At 40.9% G+C, this 21,025-nt stretch overlaps 1 protein-coding gene across 1 annotated transcript in view; it reads left to right on the forward strand.

Moving 5' to 3' along the window:
• The window catches only part of trpc5a (transient receptor potential cation channel, subfamily C, member 5a), a 124,138-nt gene that overhangs the window by 92,583 nt on the left and 10,530 nt on the right, over positions 1-21,025 (forward strand). Inside the window, exons 14-17 of the mRNA XM_024287580.2 lie at positions 7,272-7,467; positions 7,685-7,894; positions 13,554-13,595; positions 19,745-19,834. Of these exons, the coding sequence (XP_024143348.1) occupies positions 7,272-7,467; positions 7,685-7,894; positions 13,554-13,595; positions 19,745-19,834 (538 nt within the window). The remainder of the gene's footprint in view (positions 1-7,271; positions 7,468-7,684; positions 7,895-13,553; positions 13,596-19,744; positions 19,835-21,025) is intronic.

Below are 21,025 nucleotides of genomic sequence, written 5' to 3' on the forward strand. Positions count from 1 at the left end.
CCCCCCCCTCGCTTGAGGCTTCTCTCTGTGAAAACATTAGCAGCCCTGAGTGTTTGTTCCTGTTTGTTAAATACGGGGAAAATGTCAGTAATTAGAAATTCTGCTGAAATCAGGAGTGCGTTTCTAATGAAGCTGTTATGGCGCTTCAGTCTGCGCTCCACTTAATGATATGGAGGCGATGTTTGGTTTGGAGCTGAATTATCAGACCCAAAGAATATTAATGTGCTGTTTGTTCCTCGGCGCGGCAGAGACATTTGCAAATGTGGAACGCTGGTCGCGGGTTTTTGCTTTTTTTTTTGCTGACTGAAAGGCCAACTCTGAATTATGCTTCATATAGCAGAAGGAAGCAGAGCGACGGCCAAGCCGACGCCGTGCGCTGAATTCTGATGAGGCGCCAGCTCGGTTTTAGATAATAGGCGTATTGATCTGCCATCGATTCCATTACAGTAAAGAGCCGGCGGTGAGGAGAGCCGTGTTTGGATCAACCCTCCTGTCACAGTTATGTATATATTTTGGGATAAATGGCATCATCAACACATAATCATGTGTTTAGCAGGTGAAGGGTTCCTATTGAACAATGAATGTGCCTTTTATGTAGGCTTCACAGCTTGATGATTTTCCCTTTCCATCATTTTTACGTCTGGACTTCTGAAGCACCTTTTACATTTTTCTTCATATCCATTCAGGGTAGTCTAGTGTTTAGGGATGGGTCCCATTTGTAGTTGTCAAATTGGTATTTCAAAACCATTCCGGTGTGAACAGTGCTTCAAAAATGGAAAAAAAACACCACCAACACCAGTTTTTACCAAAAACATTTAGAGTTCATTCATATTTTTTGCTGTTTTAGCCAAAAACATGTCATTTTTATGGTTATAGTTTCTGGAGAATGACAGGAGTTCACCACTACATTATGGGCGGGACAGAGGTAAGCCTCGGCTGATATCCCATCATCCCCTAATTTAGCCTATGTCCAAATTCCTTCCCAACTCACTACATATTGCACAATCAAGTGCACTAGAAATTTCCCAGAAGTCTTTGCAAAAAACTTGTGTACATCAATGCTCACTATTAATAAATATAGACAACAGTGCATTGCGATTGAACATTAAACCATCCACATTTTCATCATCAGAACACAAAGGATTCATGAATGGACGTCGTGAAATATTTATTTGATTTTCACTTCATGAAATCCGTGACTTCATATCCGGCGTTTAGAAAATCTCAGAGTTTGGATATAGACGTACTCTTCTGCTAGCTTGCAGCCCCTCACACCCCCAAGCTAACATTAGCGGTGCAACAAAAAGGGCGAGGAATATTGGAGCTATGTAGCTGGGCAGTTTTGAACATGATCTAATACTAAAAGTCACCCTCTTTTTTTAAGTTTGGGACACAGTTTTACTTTTTATAGGAAGAGAACTTGATTAGCTGCCAATAAAGAGCTTTACATGAAAACATTTGACAATTTTAATAACCAAAAGCAAATACACACACATATATATATAAAACCCATACAATGCAAATGACACAAAGTTGTGTCATCGGCGTAGCTATGAACACAAACGCCATGCCTCCTCAATTGGCAGCATATGTACATTAAAAAGTAATGGGCCTAAAACTGATCCTTGGGGGACCCCACAATTACTTTCACAGACTTTTGAGGAGCATTTATCTATACTTACATAAAATCTGTGCGATAGGAGTAAAACCAGATAAGAACAGAGCAGAGGCCAGAACTTCTCAGTCTACCAAGTACTGAATGAGTTGCTCAGATCCAGTTCACTATAAAAGGGAAATATTGGATCAATTAACAAAAGCTCTGTCATTTTTCACATTTAATAATATTAGTGTTTATCAAATTAATTATTTAAGTTGAGTAAAGCATCAACTCAATATTTAAACTAATACATTTAAATGTAACAAACAGCTTTTGTTGATTGTTCCAATGTTTCACTTTTACAGTGAAGAACCAGAACTGAGTTTCAGAGAGTTTACAGCTAAGATCACTTGGTATTTTACAACGGCTGACTCTGTATTGACTCTATTTGCTCACAAATGATTCTATAAATGTTTGGAAAATGTTTCCTCGCATTGAGAGACTGATGGTTTTCCTGTTGATTCCGTGCAGAGCGCCTCATTCCTAGGAGGCGGCGGTGGAGGTGAGGCTTTGGTTCAGATGGTGTGAGACTGAAAAAGACAAAAAAAACAAAAACGCTCTGAGCAGACGCGTCTTCGTCATCGCTGTGAATCAGCTGAGTCTGAGAGAAAAACAAAGCGAAAAGAGCAAAGCCGTCGCCGCGGTGACGACCGAGGTGGCGCATTATGCAAGTGCGGGGACGGCCGCCCCGCTGGCGGCACAGTCTGCGCCGGGATTCATCAGTTCACAATGCCAGGGATTATGTTGATGTGTGATAATCCCGCCATCACAGCATCACTTCCTGTCTGGGCCCAGGTGCCTCCTATCCCTCTTCCTCCTCCTCTTCCTCACACTCATCTGTACTTCACACACTCTTATCACCACTAATGTGTGAGATCCTTTCACACCCAGCAGAGTGTGGATCATCATTCTCTCATAAATGTTGTTTTGTTTTCTTTAAAGCTCTCGGGGGTTTTGCACTCAGCTCTCCTACTTTAGGGCGAGCGGCCAGATTTCTGATGCTCCTGAACACATCATCTGGGATTAGACAAAACATTCTGGCATTTTACACCAACATTTTAAATATGCAGTTCATGTTTTGATGTGAACTACACAGGTTAAAGCCAAATGTATTCAAATTGGAAGAATATTAGACGTTCAATCAAAGAGTTTTGGGGAAAAAAACAAATTAAGATTATTTGTTCTACACCTACCGATCGTTTATTCAGTACAGTTTGCTAGTACTGGATTGGACCCTTCAGAACTGCCTTAATCCTTGGTGACAAAGATCCAACAATTTACTTAAAAACATTCTTCAGAACATTCGTTGGAGTTGCTGGCATTCGTTGGAGTTGCTAGCATTCGTTGGAGTTGCTAGCATTTGTTGCAGTTGTTAGCATTTGTTGGAGTTGCTAGCATTCATTTGAGGGGCTAGCATTCATTGGAGTTGCTAGCATTCGCTGGAGTTGCTAGCATTCGCTGGAGTTGTTAGCATTCATTGCAGTTGCTAGCATTTGTTGGAGTTGCTAGCGTTCATTGGAGTAACTAGCATTTTTTGTAGTTGCTAGCATTCGTTGCAGTTGCTAGCATTCGTTGGAGTTGCTAGCATTCGTTGGAGTTGCTAGCATTCGTTGCAGTTGTTAGCATTTGTTGGAGTTGCTAGCATTCATTTGAGGGGCTAGCATTCATTGGAGTTGCTAGCATTCGCTGGAGTTGCTAGCATTAATTGCAGTTGCTAACATTCTGTGGTGTTGCTAGCATTTTTTGTAGTTACTAGCATTCGTTGGAGTTGCTAGCATTCGCTGGAGTTGTTAGCATTCATTGCAGTTGCTAGCATTTGTTGGAGCTGCTAGCGTTCATTGGAGTAACTAGCATTTTTTGTAGTTGCTAGCATTCGTTGGAGTTGCTAGCATTCGTTAGAGTTGCTAGCATTCGTTGCAGTTGCTAGCATTCGTTGGAGTTGCTAGCATTTGTTGCAGTTGTTAGCATTTGTTGGAGTTGCTAGCATTCATTGGAGTTGCTAGCATTCGCTGGAGTTGTTAGCATTCATTGCAGTTGCTAGCATTTGTTGGAGTTGCTAGCGTTCATTGGAGTTACTAGCATTTTTTGTAGTTGCTAGCATTCGCTGGAGTTGTTAGCATTCATTGCAGTTGCTAGCATTTGTTGAAGTTGCTAGATTCGTTGGAGTTGCTGGCATTCATTGGACTGGTGTCATTTGAGTCCAGAGAACTCATTGTCATGTTCAAGAAACTCGTCTGAGACGATTCCCGCTCTGACATGGTGGGAGTACTCATCAGAAGATGCTCCCTCCACGTTCAACATCTAGACTCCTCCTCGGATAAGCTCCTTAAGCTGGAATGAATTAATCGCTCTCTGCCAACTGTAAACACACTGAGATGCTTTTGTTTTTCCTGCACACAAACAAGATTTCTCTGTCACACGCCAACACACAACAACAGACACACACAGCGCACACATCACAACAGAAGCGCGCCACACACGGCGAGTCTGTTTCTCGGCTGGACTCCCACAAAGCAGCAGAAGTAAAAACAGTGAAATGACTGTGAGGATCAGCTGCAGCCGTTTATCCTCGCTTTAGTGGAGAAAGATGAGAGGAGAGGATGGGAGATGGAGTGGAAAAGAAGAAGAGAGAAAAAACAGCTGGGGTGAAGAATAGGAGGAGGATCACAGAAGACTAGAAAAGGTGGATTTACAAATATATATATGTTTAGGACAAATATGTGAAAACATGAACATGTTCAAGGAATATGTAAGAACCAAGAAAAAGGCAAAGCAAAACAAATAAGGGAAAAAATAAAATAAAAATGATAAAAACTGGTGTGAGAGAGGAGGAGAGAAGGAGTAAAAATGGAAAGAAAAAGTCCAACTTTTGTGTTTACGTTAAAAAAGAAAAATGTATGTTTGCTTGTAATAATTATTTTAATATTTTTTAAGTATCACTACCATATTAAAGAGTTAATTTCCATTTTTACAATAACCTGTCAAAAGGTTTTTTGTAAAATCTGATTTTGGCTTAGATACTACTTTTTTTTTTTTTTTTTTCATAAATACAATTTTATTCCAACGTGATCACAGAGGCAGCCTAAAATATTTTAAAAATTCCTAAATTAGCCAAAACAGCTAGCATGTAGCTAAAATATTAGTTAAACTTCAAAATAGCCTAAAAAATCTTAGTAAATGCCAAAATAGTTCTAAAAGCTAGCAGAATGCTGTTTTTAAAACTTTAAAACTGTAACGTTTCAACATATTTATGAAAAATAAAAAGGCAGGAATATTATTCCAGAATAAATCAACATAAACCTTAAATAACTTTTGATATTTTACCCTTCATAAAGATATATTTTGTCAAAATTATACAAGTTGGAGATCGGCGCAAGACAACATCGGGTCATTAATAACAATAAAATAAAAAGATCTGGAGGGCCGGATCCGGCCCCCGGGCCTTGACCTTGACGCATGTGCTCTATGACATATTTAGTGGAGAATACGACGGGAGAAGTAGTATGTCTGAGGAAACTCAGTCAAGTTGGAAACGTACCAAAACCACCTTGAAGACTGGTCAGAGTGGCTCCTGGTCCCAAACCGGGAACCACTTGGGTGTTCTCATACACCTGGAAATTTGTTCCAGATATTTGTTTGTACTCTTGACAAGGTGTCTCGATGGGAAAACTAGAGTGTAAAGAGGACAAAATGAAGGAAAAGTAAGAAGTCTAAAGCTGAGTTTAGGGCGTCCTCCTCTCCTCCTATTATCTCCCCTGGCGCTCAGGTCCTCCCTTCTTTCTTGTTTCATAACTGGCACAATATCACGCTTGGTTGCTTCACTCCCTCTTGATTCAATTGGCCCTCTCCCTGCGCTTCCCGCTCCTCGGTGAAACTCCCCTCTCCTCCTCGCTCCTCCTCGCACCATCACTCAAACGCTGTTTATGAGCAGACGCAGAGTGCTGATTGATAGTGATCACCGGCGCACACACGCCGGTAACAATACACAGTCCTGCAGCGCGCCGCAATGAAAATAAATGTTGCAGCCTTGAATCTTTTATACGGCGGAACTATAACACCCTGCAGACAGGCCTCTGTCGGTGTCATTCTCCTGATGTAGAGTCGAGCGCTGCCAATTGTGGCTTCATCAAAAATTCAATAAGCGCCGCTGTAACCATCACACAGAGGGAGCGATGACACGGAGAGGTGAGGAGAGGAAGACGGGATGGAAACAACTGCAGGGAATGAAAGAGTGGACTCGAAAGGAGGTTCTGTATCAGGAAGACGAATGGACGAAAAGAGGAAGACGTAATGAGATGAGAGAAAGTTAGGAGGCGTCCCATGAAGTCGATGAAAAAAGTTTCAATGTCGACTTAATCTGACTTTCAGCAGAAACAAGATCTCTGATAAAATGTTCTGTTTTCTTTAAAGGAACAGAAAACTTCAGAATGATGAGCAGAAAATGACTTTAGATACTAACTAGTACAAGTTTATGGATGGATGGATGACAGATGGATGGAGGGAATAATTGTTGACGGATGGATGGATAAATGGATAGATGGATAGATAGATGGATTGATTGCTGATGGATGGAGAGACGAATGCAAGGATGGATGGATTGTTGATGGTTGAACAAATGGATGGATGGACGGACTGACAGATGGATGGATGGACGAATGGATAGACGGATGGTTTGTTGATGGATGAATGGATGGATGATGGATGGATGGATGGATACATGGATAGATGGATAGACAGACGGATGGATTCTTGACGGATTAACGGACGGATTGATTTTTGATGGTTGAACAAATGGATGGATGGATGACGGATGGGTGGATGGATGTGTCGACAGATATATGGATGATTGGATGGATGGATGACAGATGTATGGATGGATTGATGAATGGACAGATGGATGGATGAACTGATGGATAGATAGAGAGATGGACGGATGGATGGGTTGACGGACGGACAGACGAATGGATGGATAGATAGATAGATAGATAGATAGATAGATAGATAGATAGATGGATGGATTGCTGATGGATGGAGAGACGAATGCAAGGATGGATGGTTTGTAAATGGATGGATGGATGGATGGATGATGGAAGGATTGCTGATGGATGGAGAGATGAATGCAAGGACGGATTGATTGTTGATGGTTGAACAAATGGATGGATGGACGAACGGACAGATGGATGGATGGACAAATGGTTTGTTGATGGATGGATGGATAGACGGACGGATGGATTGTTGATGAATTAACGGACGGATTGGTTGTTGATGGTTGAACAAATGGATGGATGGACGGACGGACTGACAGATGGATGGATGGATGAACGGACAGATGGTTGGATGGACAGATGGACAGATAGACAGATGGATGGACGGATGGATGGATGGATGGGTAGACAAATGGATAGATGGACGAATTGATTGTTGAGCAAATGGATGGATGCACAAACATACAGATGGATGGATGGATGGGTAGACGGATGGACAGATGAATGGATGGATAGATGGATGGACGAACAGACAGATGGATGAATTAACAAACGGATGGATGGGTGGATGGATTATTGACGGATGACGGATCCATGTTCTGACCCTCCAACCTTCCGTCTCTGCTCAGGTTGTTTGAGACCCTCCAGTCTCTCTTCTGGTCCATATTCGGGCTGCTGAACCTCTACGTGACCAACGTGAAGGCCCGCCACGAGTTCACCGAGTTTGTGGGGGCGACCATGTTTGGAACGTACAACATCATCTCTCTGGTGGTTCTGCTCAACATGCTGATCGCCATGATGAACAACTCCTACCAGCTCATCGCCGTGAGTCCACAGATTCCCTTTTGAGTCAAGGGAATGCTTTAGTGTCCACTTCCTGTTAGTAGTTAGTCACTGTTGAGTCCTTTTTAAATAGTAAATATAATATTTTAAATTTTGTGTATCACAAAAATAGCAAAAAAAACAATTGAAAACTATAGCCGGTGTCTAACCACAAACGTTGGTAGACGGTAATCTTCTCCCCTCCATTCTCGTCCTGCAGGATCACGCCGACATCGAGTGGAAGTTCGCGCGCACCAAGCTGTGGATGAGCTACTTTGACGAGGGCGGCACGCTGCCGCCTCCGTTCAACATCATCCCCAGCCCCAAGTCGGTGTGGTACCTGCTGATGTGGCTCCACAACAAGCTGTGCAGCAGAGGACAGCCGCCCGGGGAGGACTCGCACAAATGTGAAAACCTGCGCGAGTTCACCGTGAGTACACAAAGCTGGATCCTCCGGCTGTTTCGTTTTTAAAACTTCAGTTTGAGCAGGAACACAAATAAACATCTTTTTTAAAAATTAAAACTGTTTGGCAGAAGAGTCAGAATCGGATGATCGGCACCACCTGACCCTCCCAGCGTCCAGCTGAGGACGTCTCTGAAGCTTCTGTTATTGCATCGTGTCCAGCTGCAGCAGAAAGTAAAAACAAAAAGATAAATCTGGAAGAAAGCACACAGCCTGCAGGCAAAGTGTCGAAACCATTCAGTAGTCGAAATGGGATTTTTCTGGACATTTTGTTACATAAAAATGACATGAAAGTTAAACAATGGTTGATTTTTCTGTCCCCCATCAGTCCTGTGTTCATGTGACCCCTGAACCCATACTCAAAAAGTCACCAAAATATGTCATTGAAAGTCCACTGACGAAACCAAAACCCACACGTCAGGGATATCCAAAGGAAGTTTAGAAATTATTATGGGATTGTCAACAGTTGGAGTGATGGGAAACCCGAAAACAACAAATCCAGGAGTGCAGAAAAGGAATCTAATGAACTGGAGGGAACATGGCAAAGACGGGTCCAGAGTGACAGTTTGTGACACCGGCGCAGGAATGTAACCGACTTTGGTTCAGGAACGTAGACCCTTAGACTCGGTCAAAGTCAAAGTCCCACTATTTGTCACACACCTAGGTGTGTGAAATTTGCTCTCCACATTTGACCCCTCCCCTGGGGGAGCGGTGAGGTGCAGACACAGCTGCGCTCAGGAACCATTTGGTGGTTTAACCCCCTAGTTCAACCCCTTAATGCTGAGTGTCGAGCAGGGAGGCACTGGGTCGAGTCTTTGGAATGACTCGGCCGGGATTTGAACCCACAACCGAACATTTTGTTTATCACACGACCTTTGACCTCAGGAAGAGGTCTCCAACTTGAATCTCTTTTGGACATTTGGTGTCTCATTTCTAACTTAGAATTTAAAAGCTAAACATTAAAGTTTCCTGTATTTCCTTGTGAATAAAACAGTAGACCATGTTTTTATTCTGTACAGATTTAAATAAATCTTTTGCTAATTGATCCAGAACCAGGCGGTCCTTCACCCATAACTGAACCAGAACCACTTCTTTATTCCTTGTCTGTAATTTTGACGTTTTTCGAGCTGATTTCTTGGTTGCATTAAATGAAGTCGTCTCTTTGACCGCCTGTCCGGCCCACTTGGTCACCTGAGAGTCACTGATCTGCTTTCGGATGACTAAAGAGCAGAAAAAGGTCCAGGAATGAAATGATTTTACAGAAATATGTGCATGGACATCAGCTGTGCGTCTGAAAGCGCAGAGGGAACATCGGCACATAAACATGTCCTGATAACAGTCCAGTCATCTGTAGAGACCGGAGCTGGCTGCGCAGTGATAGCACACTGTTTCACACCTCACACACACACACAGAGTGCAGCTGGCATGCTCACCTCAGCTGTAGTCAGCCGAGTTACATAAACCGAGCTGCCCACAAAGGTTCAGAGAGCCTGGCAGCTCTGCTGCAGAGATCTGATGGAGATGAAGACGCGCGTTTGAGTCTGCGTGTGCACAAGCAGAAAGCGAGCGGCGCACATTCAAAGCAGCCGTGGCTCTGAGGAGAAACACAAGGAGATTCAGAGGAAGATGAGGGGAGGAAGGCTACAGGTTTGTGTGGGGGTTTGAGTGTTCGTAGAAATGAGTCAGGCCTGTAAGTTTCTGCTCAGATAGACTCGCTGCTTCAGGGGTGCTGGTTGGTGCACAGCTGTCCTCGCTCACAGGAACAGGAAGGGCTCGTCTGGAACTCTAGAAAAGTGGTTAATTTGGAGATGAGAGTGACAGTGACAATACAATAACAGACTATCTATTAAGTACATACACTTGTGTAGGGCGTTGATCACTGACCTGTACAAGTGCTGTAGGGTTTTGCGTTGTCTGGGTCCGTAGAAGGTCATAAAGAGGAGTGTAGGTGTGTCTTGAAGTTCCCTTGAGGCCCATAAGGACCCTCAAGAGATATAATGTAAAGGGAACGTACCATTTTTGTGTGAGTAGGTGTATCGTGAAGTGTTCGTAATGGTAATGTAAGTTGCACGCACTTATCACTGTATCACTGTATCACTGCATGTGATACGCAAGTGCCCATAGATCACCCGCACGATGTCTATACAAACTACACTCTGATTGACTCCAGACTTGAACCTGTGTCCCTAAATCTTCAGTATTGTACTTGTATCCTCAAGTCTTCATTCCTGACCCAGTGTCTCCGAATCTTTGTTCCTGACGCAGTATCCTTGAGTCTCCAGTCCTGATCCTGTGTCCTCAAGTCTTCAGTCCTGAACCAGTGTCCTCAAATCTTCAATCCTGACGCAGTATTCTTGAGTCTCCAGTCCTGATCCTGTGTCCTCAAGTCTTTAGTCCTGACCCAGCATCCTCAAGTCTTTGTTCCTGGACCATTATCCTGGAATCTTGGTTAATGACCCAGAATACTCTAGTTCTCATTCCTGACCCAGTGTCCTTGAGTCTTCATTCCTGACCCAGCATCCTCGAGTCTTTGTTCCTGAACCAGTATCCTGGAATATTTGTTCCTGACCCAGCATCCTCTATTCCTCTTTCCTGACCCAGTGTCCTTGAGTCTTCATTTCTGACCCAGTACCCTCAAGTCTTTGTTCCTGACCCACTATCCTCTAGTCTTCATTCTTGACCCAGTGTAGGCCTCTACATTCCTAAGCCAAAATCAGTCAGTGTCCATGTTACCAGGAACTTTGTCCTGAACCGTTTCTCTAGACCTGTCTTTGTAATATTCCCTCCAGATAAATAAATTCCTTTTCTGCACTCCAAGATTTGTTGTTTTTGAGTTGCCCATCACTCCAACCTTTGAAAATCCCATAGGGATTTCAAAACTTCCTTTGGATTTCCCTGACGTAGGTTTTGGTTTCATCAGTGGATTTTGAATTGTATCTTTTTTTTAGACCCATAATAGATCCTATTGACTGGAAGTGACTTCTCCCCCTTCACATTCTAAACTGGAAGTACACACAGGCTCCAAGAATCCAAAATCCCCTTGACTTCTAAAGAGAAATAAACAGCTATTACTCACCAAGAAGGACAATGAACTGGCAACATATCCCAATCTTATTTGTCCATACTCTATCAACAAACTGAAGGGTTTGTATCAACCCTTGATGTGAATTTTGGAGGCTTTATACCGTAGCATCCATGTTTGGGGCATATTCCTGTCAAAATAAGAGCACCAGATACCCCCCCACTTTGCTATTGACCAAGTACCTGCCCCCATTTGGTGCGTCCCATTCGTCGTGGATAAATAGGCTTTAGATAGCTCTGCCTGTCGGACATATGGCGGTACTAAAAGTTGCCAGGCAGAATGAATCCTTCCACCACAGAGATAAACGCTTTGTCATCAACATTATGACCAACCAGGCCATCTGCCTGTAGCTAACTGCTTTATTTTCCAAACATTCCTAATTTTTCCCACAAATAATGAGTGACTTGATTGGCTAACACTCCTGTTAAAAGTTTAATACAAATTATCCCACAACTGTTCAGTCAGGAGCAAAAATCTTCTTATTTGGAGAAGTTTAAGATTTTTCAAATTAAAAGCATTACTTTTATTTAAAAAAAAAAAACTAGATGCGAAATCATATTAAAAAAACACAATGGCAATTTAAAAAGCAAAATAATTGATATAAAATAAAATACATTACATTTTAGAAATCAAAACAAAATTAAAAAAAAAGAAAATGTTTTGGAAAACAAAAGTAATTTCCATGAATCAAAATGTTAAAAAAATGAAAGGAATTATGGGACAACTTTTGTATGTATGCGGATATTTGATGATGTGGCCGTAAAAAGTCAAATTTCTAAAACCTAACATCATCATTCAATCAGCGATGTCCCATAGTACCTACCTTCTCCGGATTCTTCTTGTGTTTCATTTTTTATTCTGATTTATGGAAACGTTTCATTTTTATTTCATTTTATTTATTTGAAATTGTGTTTTGGTTTCTAGGATTTTATTTATATTTTCAGAAAATTTTATGTTTCTTTTTTTTTTTTTTTACTTTTTCTTAATTGTTGTGATCTTTAACATATTCTATATCCATAGTTTAAATGTTTGTTTTTTTAAACATTTAATTTATTTAAAACTATTTATGTTTTGTATTTTCCTGTAAAATCCAGTTTACTGTAATAAGAATGAATAATTTGATTTAAGCGCTAGAACGATGGAGAAAAACCAAAGAAAGGAGAGAAACATGAATTATAGACCATCTTATAGATTTAAGCGGTTTTGCTTTTTAGCTATAATATCTAAACATTTGAAATTAACATCACTTATGACACTTTAAAAAAATTATAAATTGTAGTTCAAAAAATTTGGCATCTAAGTAAGCACCGTTAGTCCAAGTCCTCGACCCTTGAAGCATGAAGGCCGGATCAATTATTCATTAATTTTGATGATGTTGTGAAAGTTGCTCTGAAATCTCATTTTTTGGGACAATCGCGGACTGACAGACCTGCAGACTGTGTCTACATCAACCAACTCAGGACAGAAGAAATGTAATTTCCCACTGAGCATTGATGAATGTTCTTCAAAATAAAACGGATTCCAACATATGAAGATAAACTAATGATGGGAGTAAAACACAAGATAAATCTTCAATATTACACACAAGGAAATATGAAGACCACGAAAAAGGGTAGGAGAAAATATGGATGTTTGTCAAACAGATTAAAATCCTCCGGAAAGTAGGATTTTCATTTGCTGAGTACAATGAAGAAATATGTTTGAAATGTCCAGTGATTCGACTAAAAGAAAAATTGAGACAGCGTCAAGATTTAGGACCAATTTCCGTTAGCAATTTTCAAACGGGTACCATCTGCAGATATGGAAGTTATTGAAAGTTGATTTGGTTTCCGGTACTTATCAGCAGCCTGGTGTTGAAAAATGAGCTGCCAGAGTGCAACAGCAGCCCGGCTTAGGTATTAAATCAAGCCAACTGTAATGTTTTGTATTTATATATGACGGCTAGTGAGAGCCTCACAGGAACACACTGGACCTCAGTCTCAAGAGCGTTACTTTATACTCTCGTAAATGTTGATTAGAGCGTTGAGGACAAAGTTAAACCAAACCGGTAAAGTTGTATTACCTGTGATAATGCTAGTGTGAATTATTTTTGGTGAAAGTAATCAATGAAAATTCTGAAGCTTTGCACAGAAAATGGTGACACAATTTACTTTAATTGCTAAAGGGATTTCCCAAAATCTATGTTGAATTTGCTTAAAGACTGGAAAGACGGTTCTCCAAAGTTATGTCCGTTTTCAGTGGTGATAAATGATTCACTTGGTTCAGTATTCTGGATCTATTACATATGGAGAAGTTGAGTAAAAATAAAAAGTGTCGTTCTCCCAGAAGAAAGCCATTTGTTATTATTTGTTTTTCTTTTGTTTTACAATGTGGACGCCTTCAATTCCGGGATGACCTCTGTGTGAAATATCAACCTGCCTGGGAAGAGAAATTGCAGCCGAGGTTGAACAGAGAGGACTAGAAGTGTGGAAGCAAAGCCATATGGAACTCTGGGAAATCATGAATGTTGGATTACTGTGTTAAAATACGATCTTCTTTTCACAGGAACGCCATGCTGACAGCCTGATCCAGAACCAGCATTACCAGGTAAGAACCTGCACTCACCTTCATACCTGTTTGAAATCCATCACTCCTGCTCTCACATTCAGATTTGTTCCAAAACGTCTATTTACAAGGATTAATTCAAAATCTGGAGTTATAGATACGTTTACAGTCACTTTTTGCACAAGTATTCAATCATTATTATTGTAAGATATGTCTGTTATTTTCTTTAGAAATAAAAAAAAAACAACCCAAACCTATAAGGATTGATCCCATTGGCCATCCTGTCTGGAATTCAAGCTTTATTGTACAAAACCAGCCAATTGCTTCTTGAGAAAATGGCAGGTCCTCATCTTTGCAGACGATGCTGCTCTTTATTTGACATAAATTGTTTGTTATAGACTTTTTGCTTCGCCATTCTCAAATATATTGTCAAAAAACTATAGCCTACACCTGGATGTTGAATCATTTTAAAGATCTACTTTGATGAAAATCATGGTTTTGGTGTTTTTAACATATTTTTGTGGAACCTCTTCAAATGTTTTCAGATCCTCATCTTTGCAGATGATGATGCTCTTTCTGTCAGAGGCTGTTTGTTATCCAGACTTTATTTTACTGGATACTAAAGATGTTGTCAAAAACTGTAGCCTACACCAGGAAAATTACGTTTTTGCTGTTTGTAACACGTTCTTTTCATAAGACGGAGGACATATACTGAGAAAATTAAGCTTATAATTTTATTTCTGAATATTTATTTATTATTATGAATCAAAGCAGATGATAAACTGTCCTTTAAAAACAAGCTTATTTGTGATACAAATAAGATACGCTGGGCAGGAAACAACCTCCCTTCTCTGAGCTCTCTGCAACGTGAGGGGAATGGGGGTTGGTGTTGCTCAATACCAACGGTCCTGCCTACAACTCAGAGGTGAACTTCTAATGATCTACGGCCACTCTGCAGAAACTATGTGCTCTAAAACATTAGTTTTTGGTGAAAATGCTTAAAGGACCACTGGAAATGCTTTGAAAATATTTCAAAATATATCTTTATAATAGGTCCTTAGATTCAAAAAAAAGTCCAGAGTAATGCTTTTTAACAGGGAATTGTATTTTTTTCAAGTTGTATTTGCTATTGTTACTTCTACTGTAGTAAATTTAAAAAAAGCGATGCGGCCATCCAGTATTAAGCTGTATTTTTACCAGAATGAACGAACCAAACAACCCCAAAAAACTTGATGGTTTTTTATGTCAAATTCTATCTCAGATATGTCAGAAATATTTGTGTGGTCCAACTGTTTGGAGAATAGTTTTATATTAATAGTGCACAATTTTTTTCCACAGAAACACTAAAAGTAAAATTGTTTGGACAACTCGCGATACATACCCAAGTCGTCACATATTGAAGTTTGGTTAAAGATCCCTCCGCGTCAGTTTTTGACGTTTTGGGTGTCCCCCAACTTGTATTTTTTTTTATGTGCTGGCTGTTTGTAAAATCAAGGGTCCTCAACCTTCAGGACGTGGTACTGGATGTGGACTGGTCCTCAGGACGCGTCCAGTATCTGTACCCTAACCCAGTTTTGGTTTGCGTCAGGTGTTGGGTTAGGGTACCGGTACTGGGTTTGGTACCAAAATGAAGCCGCTATGAACTGGACCTCATCAGTTTGCTCGTAACAGCTTCATAGGACTTGTGGTGCGCTCCGTGTCGTGGTACTGGACTTGTTTCAATTCGCAGCCTGGAGGTTGGAGACCCGTGATTTACTGGGAACATCCAGCACATCGAAAAACGACGAGTTGGGGACATCCAAAACATCAAAACGTGATGCGGAGGGGACCTTAACCAAACTTAACTTGATAGCCCAAGTCGTCACACATTGCCCAAGTTGCAAAGGTTTTACTCAAAATGTAGTGTTTTCCTTAGATATGAATATAATTTCTTTTGATGCATCAAAAGTCTCATTTTCAAAGAAACTGAAGTTTCTGTTACATTGAGATGTAGCGATGAATCACTGGGCTGAGCTGCCAATCAGGATGCCAGACCACATACTGATTCACTGGAGCCAGAGGGAAAGCTACGCCAGGAGGCAAAAGGCAGTCGGTCATCGGTTTTAACAACATCCCCAACAGTCGATCAAGGCGCTGAAGGGTCCATAAACCAGCAGCCTTTTAAAGTTGTCAGTTCATGTGTCGGATTTTAAAGACCAAACTGATTTGCTTCTGGCAACTGGAGTCGTCATTTTGCTATTGGGCTTGAATTTTTTTTTTTTTTTTTTTTAGGAATTTGTCCAACAAATCAACTGAGACGGAGCTTTTATACTTCAACACCTCAGAACTGGCAGTGAATACACCCTCAGCATTGCCAGTACTTTGTTTCCTGGCAAACGCGGCCGGTTCCTTTAATTCCGTCCTTGTTTTCTGTATTGTTTTGGGACTCTGTCTATTGCAGTAACGGAGTATGTGGCACATTTTGGCAGAGGTGCTGAGTGACGGCGTGCTGTTTGGTAGTCACAGGTGTTGGTCGTGGGTGGATGCTGGGTCCATGCGCGTTCTTGTGTGTGAAGTATAGTAGTTTAGGGCTGCCTCCCACTGAGCGCTAAATACTTGTGAACATTTTCTTTGGTCTGTGAATCAACTGAAGTGACCTCTCTTATTTTATGAGTTCTTGACGGTCACATTTAGAGAAGATTTGGAAGATTTGTAGATTTGTCAAACTGAACGGATTCTATACAAGACAGACGGCATGAAGGAGATTCTATAATCGCTATAATCTATAATATAATTGTCGATATCTTATAGATTGTATTGACAATTGTATTGGTCTACAGCCAATCAGGTCATGGAACACGTAAAAAAATAAACGTGCAAAATAGCCCTGAAAAAAATGTGCAAACGTTGAACTATAATATAAGCAAATGAAACATTGTATTGACTTTCTTTGAAGTACTGTAGCTCCCCTCCCCCTCCCCTTCTCCCTATCCCTACATTTATTAGTGAGTGGGACCTGGTGGCAGACAAGATGGCGGCTAAAAATCATTTGCCAGTAGGAAGTCCAAGACCAGAAATCCCCCTTTGGCGCCGCACATTACAGTCAAAAATACTCTTGTATTTGGTTGAAATAGATTAATATACTTGGTGACCATAACAGATACTTTTTTGATTTTTTTTTTGCATTTCAAGCTTTAAACCTTCACTACCCGAGATGTTTCTGTCAAATCCCACAATACTCTTTGACATACCATGACTTCCTTATACAACAACGTGAATTAGCTGATCTGCAGAGAAAAGTGGTTTGATGGAGGTAATTAAAAGTAACCGATTCGCAACACATTACTAATATAAAGTGTTATATAACAGTGCAAATCCGCTTTATCCACAACAGAATAAGCCGATTCACGTTGATTGCGGACAGGGTTTAAGCTAACGTACGCACTGGTCTATGTAAAAATGTAAAAATCTTAGCAGTTTTACAAATCTTAACACTTTTGTTAATATTCTTTAATAAAGCATTTACAAAAAAAACTTTAATTAAAGTGGCTACAACTCAAATTTTGTGGAGTTTCCGCCTTCGACTAATTATTAGCCGCCATCTTGTCTGCCACCAGGTCCCTCAAATAATATTAAAACTTTAAACAGTCATGTTTAAACAAAATGTCAGTACTTACATTTAAATGTAAACGTGTGCTTCAGAGCACACCTGCGTGAAAAAATGCGTTGCTCCCCCGCGGTACAAGCGTGATTCCGAATGCCTTATCGGGGGAGGGGAAACCAGCCCTAATAAAACTGTTTTGGACACCATTACCCCTTCAAAATGGGAAGGAGTCATAGGGCTATGGAAACAATTTGGATTTAATTTGTAATCGTTTATGCAATTTAACTCTTTACTACCGTAAAGCTACCGTCAGCACAAAGCTGCTTTTCTTAGTGTCAAGTGGAAATTTGTTAATTGCATGAATGGTGAAGTGTTTCAGTAGTTCATGGACCGTCTATTCTTAAAGGTCAACCGTTAGACCGTCTATAAAGAACAACCTAAGAAAAAATAAAACATGAGAGTTCCTTCAAATTTACCGATTTCTCGCCATGTGTTCCAAGTATCACTTGATAATTCTCCTACATATTTCTCGTTTTTACCGTCAGCAGAGCAGCAGGCAGTTCACCGATGTTTCTCTTCAGCAACAAAGACATTTAATAACCCGAATTATTTCATTACTCAGCCAAGTGCGCATTTCTATTCACCTGAGTCCCATTTACTGCCGTCTTTTCAGCCGTGGCTTCAATAAGCTCCGTTATGTAACACGTGAACGAGGAAATAAAACGGATAGAAAGTTGTTTGTAATGTTGCAGAATTGACTACCAGAACTAAAACTGCAGCTTTTGAAAAACGGCAGTTTCCCTGCTGAACAGAAAAGCCTGAAAGCATCTCCTCATAATGATCAGCGGCGGCTCTACAGTCTGTAGTTCCTGCATGGGTTGTGTTCCCCTCACACATTCCCGGCTACTTTAGGCAAAAGACGTTACATAAAAGACCCTTTTTTAAGGTTAGGTAACATTTTCTCGAGGGCTCAATTAATTTCATGTTTTGGTGAAAATTTCTGAGCAAATGTGTCATTTAGGGATTGATGCTGCCTTTTAGCCAGTAAATGTACATTTTCTGTGAGTCAGAATGTATGGTAGTGGAGACCTCAGTGTCTGGGTTTGGTCGTGTTATCGGCCACATGATGATAGATAAAAGGGTGTTTGGTGGATTAGTTTAGTCTATATATATGTGTATGTCTGTATATAAAATCCTTGATATAACGGCGGTCCAGGAACTGAATTGTTAAAAAACTGATGTCATCCTTATGCTGTTGAAGGAAACATTTAACTGTCTAGTTGTGGTAGAAACAGCAGTAGATGAATTGAATTTGTATTGTTGTTTTCTTGTATGTCTCAGTAGTTGTCTAATTAAATATACTAGTACCCCCCTTCTCTTTCTTTAAAATGTTTTTGGATTTTGCATGTAATGAGTTTTTTACTGGCTTTATATACAAATTGTATATTTAGAGTTCAAGAATGGTGGATTTGTGTGCTCACAATATCCTACTTTTTGAATATTTCTAATGACACATTTTTTTAGTTGAAATATTGGATTTAGTTCTTTTTTAAAATTATTTCCCCATATAAGCATGGCCATATATTATTACTCAACAAAGTAGTAAGATATGGCCGTGCTAAGGAACAGTAGATTAAAATATACAGAGACTCAAGAACATATTTGATTTTATTCATTTTTGAATAAAGCCAAGAAAATATCCCCACACCATGACACCACCACCTCCAGCCGGAGCTGTTCATACATAGCAGGATGGACCATTATTTAATGTCGTTGATGCTAAATTTTTGACCCTACCATCTGAATGTAGCCGGAGAAATGGAGACTGATCAGACCAGACAACGTTTTTCCATCTTCTATTGTCCAGTTTGGGTGATTCTGTGTGAATTGTAGCCTCAGTTTCCTGATCTTAGCGGGTAGGAGTGGTACTCTGTTCTGCTGCTGTAATCCATCTACCTCAAGGTTTTGTGCGTTCAGAGATGCTCTTTTATTTGTGTTACTATCCTATCCCTGGATACTTTCTCTTTTTCTGACCATTCTCTGTAAACCCTACAGATGGTTGTGGGTGAAAACCCCAGTACAAACAAACATAATCTTGGTCTACAGATCAGTCGTCCTTCATTACCACCAAAGTGTGAAAAGAAGGGGCTGCACGGTGGCGCAGTGGATAGCGCTATTGCCTCACAGCGAGAAGGCCCCGGTTCGACTCCCGGCTGGGACCTTTCTGTGTGGAGTTTGCATGTTCTCCCCGTGCATGCGTGGGTTTTCACCGGGGACTCCGGCTTCCTCCCACCGTCCAAAAACATGCCTCATGGGTTAATTGATGACTCTAAATTGCCCCTAGGTGTGAATGTGAGAGTGAATGGGTGTGATTGAGGCCCTGAGACAGACTGGAGACCTGTCCAGGGTGTACCCCGCCTTCGCCCATCAGTAGCCGGGATAGGCTCCGGCACCCCCGCGACCCCGAAAGGGAAGAAGCGGTCAAGAAGATGGATGGATGGATGGGTGTGAAAAGAAGTTAATGCGTCCTTCATACATACATGTTGTTCCAACTCATATATGATTAAAAGAGACAGAACAATGACAGCAGTGATCTTGTCCTCAACAGGAAGTGATCAGGAATCTGGTGAAGCGGTACGTGGCGGCCATGATTCGCAGCGCCAAGACGGACGAAGGGCTGACGGAAGAAAACTTTAAGGTGAGCTACCATTAAAAACCAACCATTAACAAACCCTAATCCACCACTAAAAATAAGTCTGAAGTTCTTAACGTGGCACTTCATGTTGCTGCATATTTTTGTCCCGTCGATGGTCTATTTCACAACCATCCGCCCACATTAAAAGAGCTGCTCCTGCCCCAACCGGTCAATACCGCTCGTCAATAATCTGAAGAGAGCTGCTCGGCTTTTTCCAAAATTTTCTGCACATCAGGTTATTTTGAGCCGCTCGGCTTCTGAGTCGGTTTCCCATGATGCCCTTGGAGCCCAGCCGCGGCTTTGAAGTGGAGACGTCCTCTGGGCTTTTCAGAGCTAAAACAACATCAGGTGTACACGGAGCCCAATCCCTTTCTCGCTCCTGGAGTGTGTTTACCTGTGAGTGTGTGGTGAGTGGGTAAGGAGGTGTTCAGTTTAACTGACACCAGCTGTGTGTCGACGTGTTCCTGTCCTGTGAGAATAGAAAGCATGTGTGAATGCGGTATGTGAAATGGTAACTGTGATCAGAGTCCTGCGTCTCTTCACACACGGACTGTAGATTCAGGCTCTCAGACTTGAAGAAAAAACATCATTTTTGAGTCGCAGTAAATCTCAATAGGGGCAAAAATCAGCCATCCTGAGGCATTGGTACTGACCTCCTACTGCCTTAGTTAGTACTGTCCTGATGGGTTTATACGGACTTTCGGTTGGCAGAAAATAGACAGACCTGTACAGGACGAAATATCAAAGTCATAGACCTTTCAGTGTTCAGTGAAACTGTAGAGCTAGAATGTTAAACTTTAAAACGGTAACTTTTTGACATAATTATGCCTAAATTGGCCAAAATGTATAGTATTACCTGTGGTAATGCAACTATGAATGTTGTAAGCCAAATTTGGCCACTGAAGATGCTAATGCTGATAGCTAAAGATGCTGAAATTGATAGCTAAAAATGCTGAAGCTGATAGCCAGCTAAAATATTAGATGAATGCCAAATTAGCCTAAAAAAAACTAAACTAAACTAAAAAAAAAAACAAAAAAAAAAACAATTTTGGTCAGCCAAAACAGCTAGCATGTAGCTTATGATAAGCTAAAATCTAAAATAGTCTAAGAAAAGCTTAAATTACCCAAAACAGTTAGCATGTAGCTGAAATATTAGCTAAACTTCCAAACAGCCTAAAAATTTTCAAAAAAGCG

This window comes from Oryzias melastigma, linkage group LG18 (assembly GCF_002922805.2).
Source record: "Oryzias melastigma strain HK-1 linkage group LG18, ASM292280v2, whole genome shotgun sequence".
NCBI classification, from domain to species: Eukaryota; Metazoa; Chordata; class Actinopteri; order Beloniformes; family Adrianichthyidae; genus Oryzias; species Oryzias melastigma.